The 23,901-nt window shown below is 37.4% G+C and overlaps 3 protein-coding genes across 3 annotated transcripts; all 3 read right to left on the bottom strand.

Moving 5' to 3' along the window:
- Window positions 1–964: 964 nt before the first annotated feature.
- On the bottom strand, window positions 965–2,782 carry LOC112020317 (uncharacterized). The gene has a single exon (XM_065776919.1). It carries the CDS (start codon window positions 2,562–2,564, stop codon window positions 1,050–1,052), a length of 1,515 nt encoding a protein of 504 aa, XP_065632991.1. The 5' UTR covers window positions 2,565–2,782; the 3' UTR covers window positions 965–1,049.
- A 6,213-nt stretch (window positions 2,783–8,995) lies between these two features.
- LOC112020220 (linamarin synthase 2) lies at window positions 8,996–15,880 on the bottom strand. The gene is made up of 2 exons (XM_024052787.2): window positions 15,262–15,880; window positions 8,996–10,150 (listed from the first exon to the last, which is right to left on the bottom strand). Exons 1-2 carry the CDS (start codon window positions 15,767–15,769, stop codon window positions 9,219–9,221), a joined length of 1,440 nt encoding a protein of 479 aa, XP_023908555.1. The 5' UTR covers window positions 15,770–15,880; the 3' UTR covers window positions 8,996–9,218.
- A 5,517-nt stretch (window positions 15,881–21,397) lies between these two features.
- On the bottom strand, window positions 21,398–22,195 carry LOC136069150 (uncharacterized). Its single transcript, XM_065777357.1, has one exon. The coding sequence runs from the start codon at window positions 22,193–22,195 to the stop codon at window positions 21,398–21,400; it is 798 nt and encodes a 265-aa protein (XP_065633429.1).
- Between the last annotated feature and the right edge of the window lie 1,706 nt (window positions 22,196–23,901).

Raw genomic sequence — 23,901 nt, 5'->3', positions numbered from 1 at the left:
ATTCCTTGACCTCTGACGCCACATATCTTCCTCAATAGCTAATGCTTTGTTTAACTCTAGTCTAGTCTCATGAAGATCATCCAACACCGCACCCCCCATGTTCAAATTCTCCAATATTTGGAGCTTCCGTTGCAAAGCAGAGACCCTACTACCCACATGGCCAAACACATTTTTGTTCCACGATGCCAAAGCGGATTGGCATTCTTCTAAGCAGCAAGCCAGAGGCCATTGAGAACCCCTGTTTTCACCTCTAGCCCAAGCATCCTGAACCACTTCACTACACGCCTCACCTCTAAGCCACATGGCTTCAAAACGAAATAGTTTTGACCTCGTGAACTTCTGCCGAGAAGAGGTGGGAGCCTTAAGGAGCAGTATACTATGGTCAGAAGTAGAGGAAGCAATATGGAAAAGTTTGGTGTGTGGGAACAACCCCACCCAATTAGTTGAGACCAAAGCACGGTCAAGCCGTTCTTGAATCCACCCACGACTGCCCAACCTCCTCCGCCATGTAAATGCCGAGCCCTTGTACCCCAAATCTCTAAGATTACACCTATTAATCGTTTCTCGGAATTGTTTCATTTGACCCTCAGGTCTAGCATTGCCGCCATCCTTTTCACTTGCAAACATGAGTTCATTATAATCTCCCATACACACCCAAGGAAGGTCACTGCGAGAACTGAGGCATGATAGCAAAGCCCACGATTCACTACGTCTACCAGTTTCGGGGTGACCGTAAAAACCGGTGAACCTCCATTTCCTAGTCCCCTGACCATCAGAAATGATCGCATCAATATGATTGGGAGAGTAGGTTTGCACCTCCACAGTTGTCGAACACCTCCATAGAAGGGCAAGACCACCTCCCCTACGAGCACAAGGAACCACTAGCCCCTGTTTTCTGTCCAACTTCTTTTGAATCCATTTCATCTCCGTAACATCAAATTTCGTCTCCATTAAGAAGACTAAAGTGGGATCTTCCTCCAACACAATTTTGTGGAGTGCTTTAACTGTGAGGGGGTTCCCAAGCCCCCTACAGTTCCAACTTATAGCACTCATTGGCCCCGGCGGTGCTGACCTGCAGCCACCGCCGATCCCAACTCTTGAGCCATGAGTTTACTAAGGGCCATGACATCCCCTTCTACCTTATTTCTTTTGACATTCTCCACAGTACCCAATATTTCTTTCAACGGAGAGCGCGCTCTACGCTTACCGCTTTTCTCAATTTGCTCTACGTCCATCTTAGCACCCATCCCCAGTCCACTGCTTTTCTCCATAACTAACCCTCTACGTGCATTATTCTCTTTTCTTTGCATGGCTGGCCCCACTCGGCCTTTCTTTAAGATTGTTTGGTTGTGTTTTTTCAATTTGGGCTTAATTGAGTTGGTTGGTGAAGTTGGGCCCATATTGAAAGGAAAGAGTGATGGAGGACTTACTTGGGCTTGAGTTGCTGGATTGTTGAGCCCATGTGGCCCAAATAAAGTCATCGTGTTGTTTTTGAACTCTTCCTGGGACCCATTGTGATTTGCAGAGCCTTTCTCCTCCCCCTGCGCAGACGAGAGCTGAACATTTGTTTGTAAAGTCTTTGTCATATCCGTGATCTGCTCAGCATGATGGAGATTTGTTGTGTCAGTCGTATCCCCACAAAGCGCTGCGTCAATCTCCCTTAGCTGCTCCTCAAACTGACAGCCTCGCTGCGCGTGAGGGATTCTCGGGATTTCCACCTCGGAACCCGCGACCACTAATCCCACGTCAGCCGTACCTTTTTCCTTGACTTTTTCCTCCGTCGTTTGGAAATGGGTTTCCCCCACTGCACTTCGCGGGGGCCGGTTCAATACTATGGCAGCCCGAGCAGAGGAGACGGTGTTTCTTTGTACCTCCCTGTCACTGTCGCAAGATGGAGCCAAGACCAGCTGCGGTTTTTGTAGTCTTTCCTGCGTTGCCCTCAGCCATGTACCGTACGGCTTGTCCTCTGCTTTCAACCGTTCAGAACGTCGAAGTCCCACCAGGCAGTCGTTTTCGTCGTGGGTCACCATGCCGCAGAGGTAGCAAAATATTGGCATGCGTTCATATTTGAAGTCAACCCAAAACTGACTAGAACCTCCCAGTCGAACCTTCCGTCCTCTGCACAGTGGGTTTGAAATATCTATCGTAACCCTTATTCGCATGTAGTTTCCAAGGCAGAAGCCCTTCTCGTCCACATCAACACTTTCCACAGATCCAATGGTGGCCCCTATGCTATACCCCACCTCCTTGGTTTGGAACATGGTTGGGATGCCGTGGAGTTGTATCCAAAGAGCCATCCTGTCAAATCTGATCTTTCCCACTGCCTCCCCTGTTTTCAACTTGTGTAAGGCAAGGAGGTATTTATCACTCACCTCAAAGTTTTGAGTCGTTTTCCAAATAGACCTCAGGACCCGCGCCACCGATTCCAGGTTAACTCGCCGTTTCGTGTAAAACTTCCCAGCCAACACTCTATTATTTTCTGTCACTGGGGCACCAATAACAATCTCTGTTCCCTCCCTTTCTGAGAGCTGTAAGCCCGCACATCTATTCAGGATATCATCCATAGATTCCTTACCAAAATGTTAAAATCAAACTACAAATTTCTACCTTCGAGAGGAGAGAGCTATTCGTACAGGGACGAAAAAGTTTCACCTCTGGGCCTCCTGAGAGCGCCTAGAGAGAAAAAACCCCGACTGATAAGTTAGTTGTTCTTAAAACTAACTTTTTAAACACCCAAAAAAAGAAAAAGAAAAAAAAAAAGAAAAAAAAAAGCAATTGAGCATTGATCAACTATACAATCAATTATTTCGTAAATTAATAATATGAAAATTGACGTTTAATCTACCCTTCTCTAATTATTTGATTTTTCAGAAAATGCCATAACGATAGCTTACAATTTGAAAGAAATTCAAGTCAACATCAGCTTTGCCAAATTTAGAATGGTCAAAAAACTATTCATATTAGATTAAAATAACATACCTCATGATAAGTCGGTGAATTGGCTATATCGATGGGATTATAAAGTTTGCAATAGTCAATAGATATGGTCGGCTGCGTGAGGGAACAAATCACACCGAGATATTTGTATGAAAGCTCAATGCCCCTTTTTTTTTTCTTTTTGTCAATATATTGATTTATTCCATTGATAGATTGAGTAACAAATGAGAAAGATGCAACTTGACTACAATATTTATGGTCTAGAATTACAGAGAAAAATAGATTGAATTCTCCGTCTCTATTATTTAACTGTTTGCTTTTTGTACGCATTGGATGGAGCCACCGAGATTCCAGGTTCCAACTTCCAAGAAGCTAAAACAGTCAGACAAATCGTTCTAGTTTGGAAATTGGAATATTATTCGCCATTTTATATTGGTGCCGGCAACAAACGTGTGCTTCACATATACATGCTACTTCAGCAGAAGTACCACGTGTGACAGAATCACTGTTCAAGTGTTCAAACTTCAATGCACCGATGCTAAACTTTCAGTCAACCTTTTTTACAGCAGCTGGTCAGTGCTTTGAACACGTTATGATATGGACATATTGCTTCCATTGTTATATTGATGACTTTTATCTATGAAAAATCTATGCCGAACTGGTTGGAAGATAATGCATATTATCTCAAGCGGATTGCGTCATAAAACACTCATGGGTTTTTGAGGAAGAGGATATTTTGAAAAGGGACTCTCTTTGAAGAAAAATATGATGTATATAACATTTTTACAATATTTTTACAACAAATTTAAAGTGGTAGATTGTTACTGATTCTTATTGTTGGGGTAAAAAAGTAATTTTAATGATAGTTTAAAATTTGAGCCAATAACAATTAATTACTTATAATTTGTTGTGAAAATGTTGTAGATGTATCATTTAAAAAAAAAACATACATTTCCACGAGTTTTTGTAGTAAAAATTCTTTCGATGATTAAATTTCATGGCTTTTTAAAGTCCCTTTTTTTTTTTTTTAGAAATCCAAAATTTAAGGTTCTTGAGACTTGATTTAGAAAGTACATCTATCAAATGATTTAGTTTTTAAAATAATTTTTTAGAGTTTTAGAAATCAACTTGAAAACAAATTTTAAAGCAAAGATTTAGGAAGCTATTTGGAAAGCATTTTGTAAAACAATTTAATAAAAGCCTTTTGAAAACACTTTTTATTTTTTAGAGAGTTCCTTTGGACCAAGCCTTTTATTCTTTGGTAGATAAAAAGCTAGCATCATTAACACTTCTACCCATGAGAAAACATTCAAGGATTACAAAAGTTCAAATATATATATATATATGGAAAGAAGATAAAAATCACACATTCATTTACTTTGCAATATTAGTTCAATATCCATATAGCTATAAACAATTAAACATATGAATATCAAGATCAAAGGACTTAAATACATAAATCATAGGTGATCTCGATATTTAAACACATAGAACATGGATATATAAACTAAAAGTATACATAAATATCAGTATGGATAAATTTATTCAAAAAAAGCATAGATCCAAAACTTGGTCAAAAACTCTACACCCGTGGATCTATCAATATATGATTGTGTACATCTAGGTGATGTTAAGTTTTTTCTAGATCTTTTTTTAAATTACTTTATTCTCATACTAGGAGAGAAGGTAATAAGTTAGTTCATTGTCTAGCTAGGCATGCAATAAATGATTTTAGCTTTGCTGTTGGATGGAGTTTGTTCCTCCTTTTTCTTTTGATGTTTTTCAAGCTGACTTAGCCAATCTTTCTTAATAAGATGATTCATAGTTTTCACCCTAAAAAAAAAAAAGGTGTATGTGAGAATATAGCCATATATATGAAAGCAATAATATAAGAGCAAATTACTCATGTAGTTACTATAAACTAATCTAAGCTTAAAAGCATAGAGATAATATAATACTCACATAAATTATATAAGCATTAATATATAAACATAGCATACACAAAGCAAAATATGAAATTTATTTGCTTAAATGGAAATCTAGACTAATAAAGCAATAAAAGGGGGTAAGAGGGTTACTTTAGGGGTGATTAGAAGGCTAAAGACTCCTTAATTTATTGCTGGAAATTTTAGGAAAAGAGGATTTGGATTTTTTTTTTTTTTTTGGTTTCAACTGCAATCTAGGCCCATGAACTATCATTTCAAAGAGAATTTCATGATCTTTAACATGAGCACAAATTTATTACAATTGGATGGTTGGACTTTTGGTCAAATCTTGATTAAACATTGATTAGGGTTGGTCAAACTTAGTTAAATTTGGCCAAATGGTTTGAAATGGTGATTAGGTCCAAGTAAAGTGGAATTTGGAGGTTGGATGAATTTCGAGCTAATTTGAATGTGGCAAATTTTTTTTCTTTTTTTTCATGTTTGAAAGGTAATTTTTTGGATCTTAAAGCTCAAATTGACATTTCGGCATGCAAAGTGAGGTCAAACAAAATACGACATCTCCGAGTTTCTATTTCATCAATCTTTTCCTCTAGTTCTCTCTTGAGATCCTTGCAACAACGCGATTTGGGGATCTCTAACGTGACCTTGGCCATGACAGACGAGCTAGATTTTGGTGTAGTGCTAGCGGTGGCATGGCAGTTTGGGTCTTAGATTCACCAGATCTTGGGTTCTTTTCTGTGAAGTTGAGATTTGTGGGCTTATGGATGGGCTTTTCTGGTGGCTTGGGTTTTGGGTATTGGGGTTTTGTTAGGTGATAGCTATAGTGGTTCTCGATGGTGGTTGGGATGAAATTGGTGTTGTGATGTGACGTGGTATGAGGGGTTTGTGGTGGCGCCAAGGTGGTTGACGGTGGTGGCAGTAGTTGGAATTTTGTTTGTGGCGTTTTCTGTTTGGCTTGAAAATTTGAGTATATGGGTTGGGTTTATGGTTGAGGAGGAGGAATAAAGTTTCTCTCCAAACTAGTTTAAAGAGAAATTCTACAAACTCCTCATATATCTTTATATTGAATGTGAAATTTGAAAATCTAATCGTTTGATTGGATTTTCTTATTATATTATTCATGCTTACAAAATTTTAAGAAGATCAAAGATTAATTACTTTGTCATAAAAAAAATGTTAAAATTTCAAATTTTTGTAATCTAAAATTGTGTATAAAAAATAAGTTTATTGATTAAATAATAAATAGCATTTGATTTAAACAAAATTTGATATGCATGCTAAGAACACAAAGAACTTTAAATTCAATGGATAGATTTTCAAAATTCACTCCCAAAAAAGATCTGTATGAAAAGTTTGAAGAGAAAAATTTTGTTCAGAGGATAGGAGTCGTGTTTGGTGGTGGTGTTGTGATTTTAGAATAGAGATAAGAGTGAAAGAGATGATTTGTCAAAATATTAGTAAAATATTAGATGAAGAAACAGTATTTGAATAAAATAGACAATGAAAATACCAATGTTTTTGAAAAATAGTTATGTAAAATAGAAAAAATAAGTTCTTATGTAAAACTAGATAGAATTTTTTTGCAAGTATTGATGCAAATACTTTACCATCTCTAGAGCTACAGGAGTTGTTGCCAATAGTACTTAATACATAAATGATAGGGTAAACTACGAATTTAGTTCTTGACATTTTTTGTGTTTTTCAATTTAGTTTTTAACATTTCAAATATGTCAATTTAATCCATAATCTTTTGGTATTGTGTCAAATTATTCATAACCATTAAGTGAATGATAAAAATGCTAATGTGGCTAATGGAAAAAAAAAAAAAAAAAATTGTATGTCAACTCAAATGCCACCTAACATGGATTAAACTTAAAAAATAAGAAACAAAAAACAAAACAAACAAAGCCCAGCTTAAGGAAGACGCCAAATTATAACAACTTCTTTAATACGATTGACAAATAAAGGCTATGACATTCATTCTATATTTACTTACCAACTTCACTAATATCGGTCCCTCTAAAAAAAAAAAAAAAAAAAACTTCATTAATATCGATTGACAAATAATTCTGTTCTTATTTTTATTTTTGAGGGATTTGTTTTTTCATCTCTTTTCTCCTATGCGTGGATATTCTTTTGAGAACTGATTTAAAACTTTCAAAAAAAAAAAAAAGGAAAGAAAAAGAAAACGTATAATTCCCAGGCTTAACTACATGCACTTAGCCAAGGAAAACAGCTAATCCAAGTGCAGGAAAAAAAACAAAACTACAAATCCCACTCTTTATAGGAAATTTTTGGGGAAGACAAGTCATAGATTATTGTAACTAGTCACATATTCTTAAATCCATAATTTTTTTTTTAAACCTTCTTATATACAAGAATTTTAAATCAATAGGCGAATTGCAATTTTATTTACTATATATTTGAAGTTTGGATTTACTTTTTAAACACTATAGAATTTATTTATTTAATTTTATTACTAAACAATTGTGACTAACAATACCATAAAAGATTTATGAAAACATCTAAAATCAAGGAAATAAAACTTTAAATCATAATCTTTAAAAAATTACATTATATATATATATATATAAAAGCAGAGACCTCATCTAAGAGAACATGAGATTTTGCTAAGTAACACATTCTTTGTAAAGAAAATTGAAATATTCTCAAGTGCCATATAAGAGATAAAATCAAATTAAATATTAACTTTTTGTTTAATTTAGTTCAATGTATCAAGACTTTCATATTAAAAAATAAATATTCTTTATTTTTTTGGTTCAATATTGTCAGGCGTTTCTTCTTTCACACATACACACAAAATTCTTTGCATTTCAGTTCACCATTTTTACCTCTTGCACTTCTACTCCTTTATATATATCTACCTATAGTTTTTCATGTTATCTCATGTCAAATATACACAAACCAAAAACGATGTCATTTACCTTCAATTTTTCGATGACACTTTCCTAGCTCAAACATTATTGTCTCATCTAATCGTATTTCGTATGAGTTAACTACAGCCAAGAAAAGGGACTTGCATTTTATATTGAGTGACGGTGGCAATAATGATTTTGATGTTAAGGTCAAATGTTGTGAGCTTGTGGGTTTTATAAAAAAATGTGATTGACTGTGTGTGTTTGACATGTGTATTTTATTTTAGAATTAAGGAGAAAAAGAAAGTGTAGGGACTGGGTTTGAGCACTTTTACTACTGGATGAGTTAACTCAGGCCCAAATAGCCCAATACAATAAATTTATAGATAATGGGTTTAAGAACTAGGCTTTAGTGAGAGTTACAACAATTAGATACAATTATAGGCTGATTTGAATAACAAGGACGCGGACTAAAGTATGAAATTCTGTCCTCGGCCCTTACCTAAGGAGCTTGTAGTTCTTATTATTTCTTCAGTGCTCTATTACAAAAGTTTCAAAGATCATACAAATGGCTACTGTATTTTTTGTTTCTAAATTCCCAATCCCCCCTTTCATGGAGGATTTCTTACATTATATATTCCCTTTCGGTTGATCTTGGCCCTACACTTGTTGATCATATAGGTCATTACTTGAGTGCTTATTCCATTAGCCGACTTACCAAACCTTCTGTGAGTTGCAGTGGCCAAGGCAACGCTATTCAGGGGTCATTTCTTCATTTATGCGGTCAGAATATTAGTTGTGGGCATTTAATACAGAGGTGACAGTTTCTCCTTGAATTACTCCTCCACCATGCTCCCATGGCTGACTCATTGCACTTGTCCTTTTTCTTGGGATGCTCTGGGAGGCTACTTTTGATAGTGTGCCACTTTTTCCTTCTATGATCTCAGTTTACCGATGACAGGTTTGTCCTCGACAGTGTCTCTTGGTAATTTGGATGTTCTTCGTTCATCCTAGGACATTTCTTCCTCATCGGCGTGGGCCTTGGGCTTGATATAAAATGGGCTGGGGTTGCTAAATTCTTTGACCCCACAGAAAGATATATTCTATATCAACTTTTATTCTTCAATATTTTTCTAAATATTTGTTTTATATTTCTCATTACTTGAATTGAATAATTATAATGAATATATGAATTTATAATTGTTGCTTCTTATAATGAACTCATTACTAACAAAATTCTAAAATAATTATGCTATAATACATATACAATATTCTATAGAACCATCTTACATAAAATATTAAAACATTATCCGTGTATCGCACGGTCAACTTACTACTAAAATATTAACAAGCTGAACTCATGTTCTATTCTACCACACTAATGGGGAAATATGATATGATGATATGAATATAGATGTAAGCACAATAGTATAGATTTCTCACAAGACAGTTTGACTCTTCACTCATCAACGAGGAGAGCCTCCTTAATAAATCTTTCAAAATTCTTATATGATGATCCTTCAAAATCAGTTGCTTCCATTGCTTTCTTCTTCCATTCCCTAGCTTTTTGTCTCATGGCCTTACCCTTTTCCCCTTCCATCATTTCCTTAACAAGTGCTTCAATCTCATGACGTTTAACATCCTCATTAACCTCCACACCAGTCTCCCAAGTGGTACAAGCATACCGACAATTTGTTTGTTGCTCGGCAAAGAAGGGCCAACAAATAATAGGCACGCCAGCAGATACACTTTCTAATGTAGAATTCCAACCACAATGTGTTAGGAAAGCCCCTATGGATGGGTGTGCTAGCACTTTATCTTGGGGGCACCAACTTGTTAGCAATCCCCTATCCTTAGTCTCCTCAAAAAATTCTTCAGGCAAGATTGCCGAATCTCCCATTACTACATCAGGCCTAATTATCCACAAAAAGGTGTGCTTGCTATTTGCAAGACCCCATGCAAATTCTTTTAAGTGTTGGTCTGACATCACAGTTATGCTGCCATAATTTACGTACACAACTGAGTTGGGTTCCTTTTTATCAAGCCATTGGAGACATTTGGAGTCTTCTTTCCATAAGCTTGAACCTTGAGACATGAAATGGCTCTTAGGTACATGCCGACCTAGCAAGTGAAGGGGGCCTATCGTGTAAACATGAGGGAATCTGGCTGAAATGACTTCTAGGACTTCATGTTCAAACTCCTCAAATGTGTTGAAGATGATTGTGGAAGAATTTAGGCAGTTTTGTGCTTCTGATCCCATAAAATCAAACATTGTTTCAGTTATGTCAGTAATTCTCATAAAGCTAGGGAGGTCCTTGAGCCGGATGTTTTTCATTCCCGGGATCCAATTTATTGCTTTGTCAAGTGTTCCATCACCTTTGAAGCTTTCATCTGTAATAAGTTGTTAATGATTGATAATAAAATGAAGTCAATAGTGAGCCTATATTAAAATCAAAAATCACTTCTCAACTCAGCAATATTGAAAATGTTCTTTCTGTAGTATTGAAAAATGTTGTTTATTGCATTACTCTAGACAAGGACAGATCCACGCTTGGACCAAGGGGGGCCAACTGCTAGCCCAACGCCAAACCCTCCTCCCTATTTGAATATTTTAATTTTATTTTTAATAATGCATATTTAAAATTTGTCATCATCCTCCCTGGCCCCTTCACCCCTACACCAAACCGTCCCTCTCTTTTACATTTTTTTTTCTTCCAAATTTATATAGTTTATATATAATAAACATTTTAAATTTTTTGTAATGACCCAATGAAAGCACTAGCTATGTCTGTGCTTATACTCCAAAATGATTAGCCAAGTTGCAATTGGTGCCACTCATAATCACTTATAAACCTAAAATTCACCTAGTAAACATCTAATGTGGGACTTTGTACATGCCCACGCAACACACACATGGTATTATACCAATTTTGTTCTGATACAATTTGTAAACGACTCAAAAAAAAAAAAAACGCTAACCATTCCTTTGTTTACACTCCAAAAGGACTATTCAAATTATGATTGGGAATCTTCGTAATTACTTATAAACCTAAGATCCACCCAGTGGACACTTGATGTGGAACTCAACACATGCCTGTACAACTCACGCTTAAACAATCAAATCCAATCAAATAAGCACAACTTGAGGTATCACAATTTTCATCCTAAAAAATAAATTAGTCCAAATAGGTTTTTTTTTTTTTTTTTTTTTTTTTTAAATGGTATAATCTAATGCGTGGCCATCCTCTAAAGAAAACAGTTTTTTAATGTAAAACATTTTTAAAAAATCGTTTTTCATCTTTTAGTATTTGTAAAGAAGATCTCTTCTTAATCAATTGAAAATTAAAGGCCAATAGAGAAATTAGTGGCTAAAGGCCTACAAGCAAGAATATATATATATATACACACACTTTTTTTTTAATCTTCAGTTTTTTGTTAGGGATGATTTTAGATCCGAAACACCCATATATTTTTTAGTTATCATTTCTTTTTTAATTCTATCAAAAGATTGGTAAGAATTAAAATATCATTTACTTACTAACTTGTTTATAGAGTGATTATATTTATAATTTTTTTTAACATAACTACAAAAAGAGCATTTTCGGTAATAAATATTGTCCTTTTTTTTAAGAAATAATAATAAATATTGTCAAAACTAAGTTTCAATAATAACAATCGTACTTTAAAAGGGAAAATTATTATGAATTTAGTATAAACTATTATAGATTTTTTTTTGGAATTAAAAAAAATTAATTCTATTATGACAAATAATTGATTTAAAATTTCTTGAGAAACAATTATTTTGAATTGTGTCTTTTTTTTTTTTTTGGGAGAATCATCTTAATTTAGATAATACTTCTGAAAGGATTCAATTTATTGATCAGCGATTGGCTAGACAGAGTTTCATAACCGTTTATACAATTCCTCACTCTCATTCATTAGACCAAAACTAGATTTCTTATATAAAAATTTTCCTGCAATTACTATATTTTACGCCTACGTCTCGCTTTTCTTTGATTTCTTTAGCAGAAAATAGCAGAACCTATTTTTTTCCCCTATTTCAAAAAAATTAAACCAAATGCGATATGATGTCATTGACAATTAACAATTAAAAGTAACTTTAGATATTTTAGTCAGTACCGGCTCTTCTACTAGGCTAATTAGGTCAGCCTAAAGCCCCAAGTGAAAGGGAACCCAAAATTTTGAAAAAGAAAGGTAGTAAAAAAAAAAAAAACTCCGGTACATCCCGGTAAATATTGGTACCTAAAAAATTCTTTAGTCTAAACAAATCAACTGTTCCAAAAATAACGTCCTTAACCCCTAGACAAAGCAAAATTTAACTAGATAAAATATAAATCTCGTCTAAAAAATTAACCACAAAACAATCATAAATCAAAAAAAAAAAAAAAAACCCTAAAATTCACTCCCCTCCATTGGTCCTACTCTCAAATCCTTCTGTCGCTGGCTCAGGCTTCCTCCGATCAGATCACGTCTGAGACTCTGAGCTCTGATACTCTCTTACGTGTAGTTTTATTCTTTCTCTGAGTTTCTCTATCTTATTTGATTTTTCTGCAGACGCCGTGTTTTTTTATGGGTGGAGTATTGTCTAATAAGACCTCTAGCTGGGGCCGTGGGCCTACTTGAGTTCTGGCTGGGGCAGCTGGGCCTTGAAGGTTTTGTTTTTTTGTTATAGGTAATAGAATCCATTTTGTTTCTTTTGTGGGTGGAGTCTTATCTAATAAGACTTGTGTCAGTTGAATGGCTGTGGGTAGAGACGTAGAGTTGTGCACTTGTACTTCTGGCCGGGCCTTGGTGTGTTATATATATATATATATATATATTTGTTATAGGTAGTATGATGAATATGTATTTACGCAAGTTGGGATTGCTAGATACTTGTTATAATTCAGTGAAATTACAATAGTATTTCTTATATACATTAGGTTTTATTGCTCTACATTTAAAAGTTATTTTTATTCTAATCATTATAAATATATTGTTTAGTTAGAAATATCTATTAGAAAATATGCATATGATTTAATTTCACCAAACTGAAATCACTAGATGGTGATAGTTTGCAAAAATACTGTCTTAATCTTGAATATTTTCTCAAACATGATGTTTATTATGATATTGATGATTTAAATTTATTTTTAGAGTCAAAAGTTTTAAAAGAAATTTTTCAAAATTAAAATTAATAAAATCATATCTGAGATTGACAATGTCTCAAGAAAGATTAAGTGGGTTAGTTATTTTATTAATTGAAATAAAGATGTTAGAAGAACTTGAATACAAAAGTTTAATTAGTCAATTTGCATCTCAAAAGGCAAGAAAAATAGATTTTAAATGAAATATATTATAATATAAAAATATTAAATAAATATTAATTTAACTAATATATAAATATAAAAAATGCCTCATTTTAATTCTCGCCTAAAGCCCCAAAATGACTTGGGCCGGCATTTCTAGTAAATAAAGAGAAAATAGAGTAATTTTATACATTATTTATCCCGTGAATAGAAGAAAATCTATCATCATGTATCCTATATGGGGTGAATTTCACATGTAGCTAATACATGCATACATCCACCCTCTTATATGGAGGGAGTGCCACATCTTTCCAATACATGCATGTATTCACTCTCTTATATGAGAGTGGACTCACCCATGTAAGAGGATAGATAAAAATATCCGATAGGTATAATATCACCCCCTGAACAGGGATTGCCTTTTTGACATAGAAAACAAATGATATTATTTCCAATTTTGCCGACTTGACTTTGACCTAACAAGTAGTGAAGTTATTTCGCAAAAAAAAAAAGAAAAAGAAGAAGAGAAAAGAGAAGAGAAGAAGTTATGAGAAGTATTTACTATCCATACGAGGACAAATTACTTTGACCCTTGGACAGGAGAAAATATCTCTCTTATGGAACAGAACACCACTCCTATATTTGATTGATTTCACACATTTATGAGACCCCAAGTTATTTAATTATTAAAAAAAAAAAAGAACAGTTTTATAAGATAATTTTCCTCTTATAAAAGGAATTATGTTCATGAAATATATCAATCCTCACATGAAACTTTGTCGGCATTTAGATTTCCATTAAAAAAAATATCATAAATTTGTTTGATTTTGTTGTAGGAAGTCGAGTTTTAGTTGTAGGATTTTGTTGTAGAACTTTTGAGATAAAGAACTTTAACTAGAAAGAAAATTAAAATTTAGAGTATTTGACAAACCACAAAGCTACACGTTTTAGATCTATTGATCTGTGAGATGATTGGCAATGACACCCTGCCAAATCAAGATTCGAGATTGAGAGAAAAGGGATGAGTTGTTTTTGGCAAAGTGAAATATCAATCGACATGTGATGAGGGTTCAAAAATTCAACTTAAAATTGAGAGTGTTTATTTCACAATTAAGATTATACTTTATGGATTTAATAATTTACAAAGTGTTTAATGTCATTTAAAATTGTAAAAGACGTTGAATTGGTTATATTTTTAGATTTATACTATTTAATCTTAATTATAAAATGAATATGTTTCAATTGCTATATTTGGTTGAGTTTAAATTACACCTTGTGTCATTTTAAATAATGTCATATCACTCAATAGTTTTTAATTGGATATGAATTTTAGCAAATTTGTTGTTAGATTAAACTATTTTCGTCTATTTTCCACGCTTGCAAAATTTTAAGGTGATCAAAGATTAATAATCATATTATTAATCAATATATTGTTTAAATTTAAGTTTTTTAAGTTTAAAATAATGTTTAAAAGGTAAGTTTATGGATAAAATAGTAAATAATATCTAATTAACATGAAAATTGGCATAAATGTTAAGAACATCTAGAACATATAATTCAACAATAAGATTTTCAAAATATAAATTATATAACAAATTATTAGTTGGTATAACATTACTTAGAGTTACCCTATATATAACTTGAATTATATATATAAATATATAATTGTGTGTGTATATATATTTCAAAATTTAGAATTAAATTGGAAAAGTTTATAATTTTATAAAATGACAGTGGATAAAATTTACCTTTTTTTTTTTTTTTTTACAAAAACCCCAAACAAAATCTTTTAAAATATAATAAAAATTTATTATTAATTAATTATGGGAAAATATTGGTTGAGATCTCAGTCTCATTTGGCTATTGCAAACTCACCAATATTTTCCATGTTTAAAATTTTTAATTAAAGTCTTATGAACAACTTCAAGCTGGATGGCTACTTACTTCGCACTTGCCAAACAGAGAGTAAATGAGAAACTTATGAACAGGGGGACTTAGTATATACTCATTTACCTATTTTAAGCTTAGAGTGGTAAGTGATAGATATACTCAGTAACCCCATACTACCATCTGAGTTACAGTTCAATTAATAAAGTTGCTTATAATCATCTGAGTACCATTGGCGTGTTTAGAAAAATATGAATCTAATCTTTAACAATCATTCTAACAAAAACAAAAAATTGCTCAAAGTACCTTTGAAAGGAAGAATGCCTCTTTTGATGAGTTCAGTGAAGTTGAGATATCCCATGAAGCCACAAGCTGAGGCAGTCCAAAACTGAACCTCTGGGATGCCTAATTCTTCTCCAGCTTTAATAGCAAAACTCATGATGCCATCAGAAACTATGCAAGTAACCAAAGGCACTTCAGAGGATGAGTTGAGCTTAAGCACTAGCTCTTTGAAAGGGGCCAAACAGTTCTTTCTGGTGGCATCCATTAAGCTTGGAACATGTTGAGTTGCATCACGGTCCGATGGTGGCAACCCATCTGGTATTGTTTCAAACTGGAAATCAGGTAGCCCCTTTATGTAGTCAAGCCCTTTGGATCGGATTAAGCGTCTGTGGTTGAACTCAGTGTTTACAAAGGTTATATGGAAGCCCCTTGAGTGTAGGAGCATGGCTAATCTCATCATGGGTGTTACATGGCCTTGTGCTGGGAATGGAACACATACTGCATGAGGCTTTGTAGCTTGAACTGAACCCATATCACCTCAAGTTTTAAGCTCTATTTTTTTTTTTTTTTTTTTTTTATGGAATCAAATTTAAAGGGCTTGTGGCGATACCTTTAGGCTCTATGCCATTTTATAGGAAATATGTGTAGCATTTGGATATTAGCCTATGGATTTTTTCAGTAACCTCATCTGCGGGGAAAACCATTCGCTGTCACATGAGAGATAATGGGTCCGTTTAGATTGAATTTATTGTTGCTAAAACTGAAAACTAAAAACATTGTAGTAAAATAATTTTTAAATGTGTAAATAGTATCGTGAAATCCATTTTTAATATTTTTTATTACATGAACAGTACATGAACAGTGCATAAACAGTGCACACACTGTTCATGCACAGATTTTTTGTCTCCCAAAGTCAAATTATGCAGCCAAAAAAAAAAAAAAAAAAAAGAAGAGAAACGCAGATTTGAGGAAACGTGGACGCGCAAACGCACAATCCAAACGCCCTCAATGTGAGCATTTGGATTGAGATTAATGTTGCGGTGCGTTTTCATTTCCCGTTTTGGACTTCCTTTTTTTTTTTTTTCTTTTTTTTTTTTCAGCAGTGTGAGGGAGTAATGCGGTACTGTGCCGCTACTATGCACATAAACAGTAGCTGCACTTGTTGACTTTTTGCCCTAAACAATGTATTTGTGCTCTGTTTACGGACTCACAAATTTTACTTTTTATCAATTTTTTTATTAAAAATAAGCCTCACAATACTATTTATGTATTTAAAAATTATTTTATTACTGTACTATTGCACTTGTCGAGACGCTGAATAATCCACGGAAATAATATCTCTTTTAATGTCTTATCTTATGCAATTATTGCAATGTCACCAGTTGTCCCAGTCTGGAAGCTGGTTCAGTCAATCAAAATAAGACCCTGATTCACAGTCAGTGTACAGTGGGTTAGTTACAGAACGTGAAAGAGTTTTGAATAGTTTTAGGATCATAAATTATTGCATAATTTTTTTTGTTATAATTTAATTGTGAATGGTTAATTATTACTTACACGTGAATTTATTATTTTTTTTTTTACCAATTACACTCAATTATGTCACAATTGTGACAAAAAGTTGTAAAAAATTATGTGATTCTAGATTTTTCCAAGAGTTTTTCCCCAAAAAGAATTCCACAACCTGCAAATGTGGCAAATTGTTATTATTATGTGAAAATTTGATATAGTTAAATTTTATTGACACAATAATGAACTCAGAGAACTAATAAAATTGTGTCAATTCAAGCTTGTAAAAATTGTGTCTATAACATTACATTTTTCTCTCCCCTTTTCTGCTTTGTTTGGAAATAGAGGAAGAGAGGAAAAAAGAAAGAAAATTGGGCTGATATGACAATTTCTCTTGTTTGGTTGGCATTATAGGAAAGAAAAGAAGATAAAGTGGAAGGAGTGAGCATCTATCAGGCCTAGTTTTCTCATCCGCTCAAATTGGGTCAAAAAAAAAAAAAAAGCCTGCAATTTTTGGAGCCTCACTACTGATGACTTCTAAAATTTCAATTTTGTCCATCACTAAAACAAACACTTTTATTTTTATTTTGGGTATTTATGTAAAAACATATAGCTAAATTAAATATATTCTTTTCTTTTCTTTTCTCTTCCCTCACTCTTTCCAAACATGTAAAAAGGAAGCATTTTCTTTTCTTATCTTTTCCCTCTCTCTCTCTCTTCTCTTCTTTTCACTTCCCCTCATTTACAACCAAACACACTATCAATGTTGAGAATAATCGAGCCCCTCCACTCCATCTTAACACAGATGCTAATGATGCTCCCAAGTCCCAAAATCTTATGAGATCATCTTTTTCTTCTCCTAAGTGTTTAAAGTAATATTAGTGGTTACCTGGTGGTAGTGTTGCTACTACGATCGGGTGATACAACAAAGTTTCAAACTTCCAATAAATCGTGGTTCATAGGGCTGTAAATGAACCATATTATTCATAAATAGCTTAGACTTGATTAGATAAAAAGCTTGTTCATGTTTTTTTTGGTTATAAACAAGTTAAACTTGAGCCTTCATTTTAGGCTTATTTATTAAATTAGTTGGGTCCAAGCAAAAAAAAAATTGTTCATGACATGCTCGTAAACATTAGGGCCTGATAAAAAAAAAATAATAATAATAATAGGACTTTGTAATAACTTTAATATGATCTTAAATAGTAAACTCATATCTTACTAAGCCTTTGTGATAAAAATTGGAGGTTGGGGCCAAATGTCCAATCCAAAAATGGGCTTGATAACATGCTTAATATGGACTTGATAATATACTGTTATTAGATCTTAAGCTAGGCTTGACTAATGAATCAATCAAAGTCAAACCAAGTTCAAACTTTTGTACTTTTGACAAGTTCAAACTCAAACATAATTTATACACTTGGTTTAAGCTCAAACCAAATTTAAACATTTTATATTTGTTGTTCACCTGAGCTTGAACATTCAGTACTCAACAAATCTTAGTTCGTTTACAACTCTAACCGTGGATAAATAATCTACCATACTTGTAATGGATTTAATTAATACAAAGATTCCAGTAATTAAACTTGTGTTCAATTCTCAAAGCTTTTTTTTTTTTTTTTTAGGGCAATATTAGCAATTGGTTGGTAGTGGTACTAGCATCTTATGACAACTTGCTTAGAACAACATGATCACGCTGAAGTAGTTAGTTTTCCCATTGGCTTGAGTCCTAGGACTATGCAAGGCCTTGGTTCTGTCTAACACTTAGGATATTTCTGAAGTAGTTAGTTTCCCTATAGGCTTGAGTCCGAGGACCATGCAAGGCCTTGGTTCTGTCTAACACTTAGGATATTTCTGAAGTAGTTAGTTTCACTTAGAATGGCCATCTAAACGGGGGCTACATAATCAGGAGAGGCTTAAAATCTGGGTCAAAAGAGACTCTTTCATTAATAATAATATCTTTTCAGATTATTTACATTCCATGGGCGAGGTACAGGTCTTTCATCTAAATCTTTTAAATAGTATGCGCCGATTCCTGCTATCGAGGCAATTCAGTAGGGCCCCTCCCAGTTTGGTCCCAGCTTCCCCTAAGAAGGGTTCTTGGCAGCCCCTACGACTTTCCTCAGCACCAAGTCCCCCGATGCTAGCAGTCTGAGCTTCACATTGGCATCATATCTTTGTTTGAGTTTTTGTTGGTAATAGGCCAACTGGACCATTGCTCGTTCTCTTTGTTCGTCAACCAGGTCCAGGCTCCTCCCCAACAGTTCGTCGTTACTGTCTGGAGTGAAAGAACTCGTCCTTTGTGTTGGGAAGTTTGTTTCTAGGGGGATCACTGCCTCAGCACCATAAGTCATGGCAAAAGGGTGTAGTCCGGTACGTCCAGAGAACGTAGGGCAGCTCCTCTACCCATCTTCCCTTAGCGTCATCCAGTCTCTTCTTGAGCCCATTGACAATGACCTTGTTAACGGCCTCCGCCTGTTCGTTTTCCTGAGGGTAGGCGGGCGTTAAGTATCTGTTTGTGATCCCCAATTCATAACAGTACCTTTTAAAGGCCTTGCTATCGAATTGGAGCCCATTATCCGAGATGAGGGTATGCGGGACACCGAATCGCGTGACAATGTTCCTCCAAAGGAATTTCTTTGCATCCACGTCCCTGATGTTGGCCAGGGGCTCTGCCTCCACCCACTTGGTAAAGTAGTCCGTGGCCACCAAGAGAAATCTCTTATTCCCTGGCGCCTTGGGTAAAGGTCCTACGATGCCCAAGCCCCATTGGGCAAATGGCAATGGACTGGACAAAGGATTGAGGGTCCCTCCGGGTTGATGAATATTAGGGCGAACCTTTGGCATTGATCACACTTTTTGACATAGTCCAGGGCTTCCTTCTGCATTCCTGGCCACTAGTATCCTTGCGTGACAGCTCGGTGGGACAGGGATCTTCCCCCCGTATGGCTCCCACAGATCCCCTCATGCAGCTCTTCTAGCAGTAATTCTGCTACCTCGAGGTGGACGCACAGTAAGTATGGTCCGGAGTAAGAGCGCCTATACAACTTGTGGTCCTCGGACAACCAGAACCGAGAAGCACTCCTTCGTATTTTCTCTGCCTCCGACTTGTCCTCGGGCAGAACGTCGTCTTTGAGGAATCTCGTTATGGGGTCCACCCAACTGGGACCCACCCCAACCTGATGGACGGGGACCGCTCCTATTGCCACCTCACCCACTCTCTTCAGATGCTCCACAAGTATGATCTGGGGCAGGCTCGCGGCCGAGGAGGTCGCGAGGGTGGCTAACGAGTCAGCGTGGCTGTTCCTATTCTTGGGAATGTGAGACAAGCTGAAGGGGCTGAACTCCGATTGCAAGCGCTTGACCTAGCTCAGGTATTCCTGCATTCTCGAGTCTTTGACCTCCATCTCTCCCTTTACCTGCCCTACCACCAATTTCGAGTCCGAGAATATCTCAACCGACTTTCCTCCCATCTTCTGTACCATGACCATTCCTTGCAATAATGCCTTGTACTCGGCCTCGTTGTTTGTGGCCGAGAATCCGAGCCTCAGGGACTTCTCTATGACATGATCTTCAAGGGATACTAAGACTAGTCCTACTCCTGACCCTCTTTGATTTGCCGCGCCATCAACATATATTTTCCAGCATGGTGACCTCGGGACAAAGACTGCTCCAACTAGCTTCTCCTCAGTGATCCTTCCCTCTGCCCCCACTTCTATAGTAGGCTCAGCGAACTCCGCCGTCAAGTCTGCCAGAACCTGGCCCTTTATGGCGGTTCGAGGCATGTATTTAACGTCGAAGGCCCCCAGGATGGTATTCCACTTTGCAATTCTTCCCGTGTAGTCGGCGGCCCAAAGTACGGACTTCAAGGGTAGTTGAGTTAAAACGACCACCGTATGAGCCTGAAAATAATGGGGCAGCTTTTGCGTAGCGTGGACCATGGCAAGTATGGCTTTCTCCAAGGGTGAGTACTTGACCTCGGCTTCGTGCAATGACTTGCTAATGTAGTAGACTGGTTTTTGGATGCCACTGTCATCTCGTATCAGCACTAGGCTCACAGCGTGGTGCGCCACGACAATGTATGCGTATAGGACCTCGTCGGCCTCCGGATTAGACATGATGGGTGGCTGGGCCAGGTAATCTTTGAGTCGTTGGAAGGCCATGGCACATTCTTCGGACCACTTAAATCCCTTCCACTTATTGATCAAAAGATAGAACGGTCTGCATCGGTCGGCCGACCTAGAAATGAATCGATTCAGAGCCGCAATCATTCCAGCAAGCTTCTGGATCTCTTTGGGGTTTCACGGAGGCCTTAGGTTTTGGAAAGCTCTGATTTGGTAGGGGTCAACCTCGATCCCCTGGTGGGTGGTGATGTAGCCTAGGAACTTGCCAGATCCCACGCCAAACGAGCACTTGGAAGCATTTAGTCGCAGCCTGTGCGTTCTTAGGATGTCGAATATACAGCTGAGGTCCCCCAGATGCTCGGACACCAATTTGATCTTCTGCCCCTCTTTGGCTTGGACTGGAACTCCCCGGCGGCCACCTGGGTCACGGACAACACTCGCGAGGGGCGCATGCTTGTTCTTCCTAGCGCAGCCAAGATCACATTAATCGTTCTAGCAAGCTGCCTCATGGCAGTGTCCCTCCGTGGCTCCTAGTAGGTCTGGCCCTGCTGGCTGTTGGAATGGTGCAAGAGGTGCTTCAGCTTCCCCTCCCGGACTAATTGGTCCAGATAGTTCCAGAGATTCCTGCAGTCCTCCGTAGCGTGCCCGTGGTCCTGGTGATATTGGCAGTAGCGGTCCTGATTACGCTTCTCAGGATCCCCCGACATCTTATTCGGCCACTTGAAGTATGGTTCGTTCTTGATCTTTTCCAGCACCCTGTGCATCGGTTCTCGAAACACAGTGCCGACAGCCTGGGCGTTTGCCGCCCCAGATTGTCCCATGAAATCTCTCCTCGGACAGGCGTTGTTATACCTGTCCGACCTGGAATCCCTCCTCTTCTGAGGGATAGCCTTCTCCTTCCCCTTGCCTTGTAGCAAGTCTTCCTCCACCCGTTTGTATTTGTCGATCCGATCCATCAACTGCCGCACGCTGGTGGCGGGCTTACCAGTTAAGGACTTCCTCATGTCGTGCCCCATCGAGAGCCCGTTCTTGAATGTGTTGATGGCGACATCGTCGTACTTGCCGTCCAACTCGTTGTAAATCTCCCAATACTTGTCCGAGTAAGGCTTGAAGGTCTCGTCGTCGCGCATGGTCAGGGACAGCAACGTGCTCATGGGCCGAGGAGGTCTGCTATTCGTGACAAAACGGGAACCAAAGGCCTGGGTCATCTGTCTGTAAGAGTCTACGGAATTCGTCCTCAAGCCGTTGAACCACCTCATTGCCACAGGTCCCAAGCTGGACGGGAAGACTTTGCACATCAGCGCCTCATTCTTAGAGTGAACGGCCATCCCCTGGTTGAACTAGCTCACGTGCTCCACGGGGTCCATTTTGCCATTGTAAACGGTGAAGGTTGGCTACTGGAACCTCCGAGGGAGCACCGCCTCTTCTATGCGATGCGTAAAGGGTGACCTGGAGAGCCGGTCCAGCGCCCTGCTCATGGCGTCGCTTCCTAAGCCCCTAGGGGTTGGGCTGCGACGCCTACGCCTCTGGTAGGGCTCACCCTCGTGGGAGAAAGTTTTGCTCGGGGGTGTTGTCGACCTTTGCTTGTAGTCGTCATCATTTTTGTCGTCAGAGGGTAAGTCAGGGCTGGGCTTGGATTGCCTTCGCTGTGCATGGCGCAGCTTTCTCTTCAGATCATCTATCTCTCGCTGCATGGCCACCTTACTGTCCTGTCTCTGGGATGTGTGACTCTTATCCTCTTGCGATCGCGTGGCTAGGCCATTATCGCTCCTCTGGGGCACGCGGCCGCTTCTATGCGTGTGGCTTTCGCTAGTTTGTGAGGTATGCACGCTTCCTTCTCAGAATCATCCGTTCTCCTCATTCTAGCTGTGCCCAGCGTCACCATAGTTATTCGGACGCTGGGATCTAGCCGGTTTGTGCCGATAGGAACTCCCTTGATGAGGGTCTAACCCTACCATGCCTGGCTGTTGTCCTTACCGATGCACGAGTTCTTCCCACAGACAACGCCAATTGTAAGGACCAAGTTCAGGCCTCCCTGTGTGTTATGGGAGTGAACCCAAGTCCAGCTAGCCCTGCAATAAATTTGTAGAGAGCGGGGTCAAGAACTAGGCCCTAGTAAGTGGTGTAACGACCATGCATGGTAGTTCTCAGACGAATGTGAACAATGGTGCTCCTCGACCTTTCTTCGGCCAGCTTGCTGTCCTCCTAACCTCCCCCCCTTAAGAGGGGTTCCTTACATTATATATCCCTTTCCCCATTGATCACAGCCCTACATTTGTTGAGCAACCAGGCCACCACTTGAGTACCTGTCCCATCAGCCACCTTACCATTCTTTCTGTGGGTTGCGGCAACCAAGACAACACTGTTCTGTAATCCCCTCCTCATTAATGCGGCCAGGACGTTAGTTGTGGACATTTAATGTGGAGGTGACAGCTCGCCTTGGACTTGCTCCTCCACCGTGCTCCCGTTGTCGACGCGTGGCACTTGCCCTTTCCTCCTCGGATATTCAAGAAGACCCCTCTTTGGTGGAGTGGTGCTCATGTACTTCTAAGGTCTCGGATGTCTGAGGACGGGGTCATCCTCGGATCTGTTCCTTAGGGGCTGGACGTCGTACTTTTATCCTCGGACCCCACATGCATCCTCGGCATGAGCCTCTGGGCCTGGTTTGAGGTGGGCCGAGGCTGCCTGATTTTCTGGCCCCACATATAGTATTTATTAAAATATATGATTTTTGGTAACTTTTATTTTAAATGTGTTACAAAAACTTAAAAGCTAGTTTATTTCAACACATTAAAAAAAAAAAAAAAAAAGAATAAAGAAGAAGCAAAAAGATAGATTATTTGGGGGAAAAAAAGCTAATTTTTTCAACAATTCCAAAAGCACACTTAAATAATATAAGGCTTCTTACACAACCTTAAGTTTTACCATCCAATTTTTAGTCTACACATTACATTTTTAAAATAAAAAGAAGGTAGAATCAGTATGAATCATTTAGACATTAGATGCTTGGGGTTAGCTCAATTAGATTAGCCTT

This window comes from Quercus suber, unplaced genomic scaffold (assembly GCF_002906115.3).
Source record: "Quercus suber isolate HL8 unplaced genomic scaffold, Cork oak 2.0 scaffold_9, whole genome shotgun sequence".
NCBI classification, from domain to species: Eukaryota; Viridiplantae; Streptophyta; class Magnoliopsida; order Fagales; family Fagaceae; genus Quercus; species Quercus suber.
The sequence above is the reverse complement of the archived record's forward strand: the minus strand, read 5'-3'. Positions and strand labels throughout refer to the sequence as shown.

Bases quoted from the DNA above. Each gene is read 5' to 3' on its own strand.
- LOC112020317 (XM_065776919.1), bottom strand. From the start codon at position 2,564: ATGGATGATATCCTGAATAGATGTGCGGGCTTACAGCTCTCAGAAAGG.
- LOC112020220 (XM_024052787.2), bottom strand. From the start codon at position 15,769: ATGGGTTCAGTTCAAGCTACAAAGCCTCATGCAGTATGTGTTCCATTC. The intron at 10,151-15,261 runs GTACTTTGAGCA...AACTTATTACAG, and splicing joins AGGCATTCTTCCTTTCAAAG to ATGAAAGCTTCAAAGGTGAT.
- LOC136069150 (XM_065777357.1), bottom strand. From the start codon at position 22,195: ATGGCCGTTCACTCTAAGAATGAGGCGCTGATGTGCAAAGTCTTCCCG.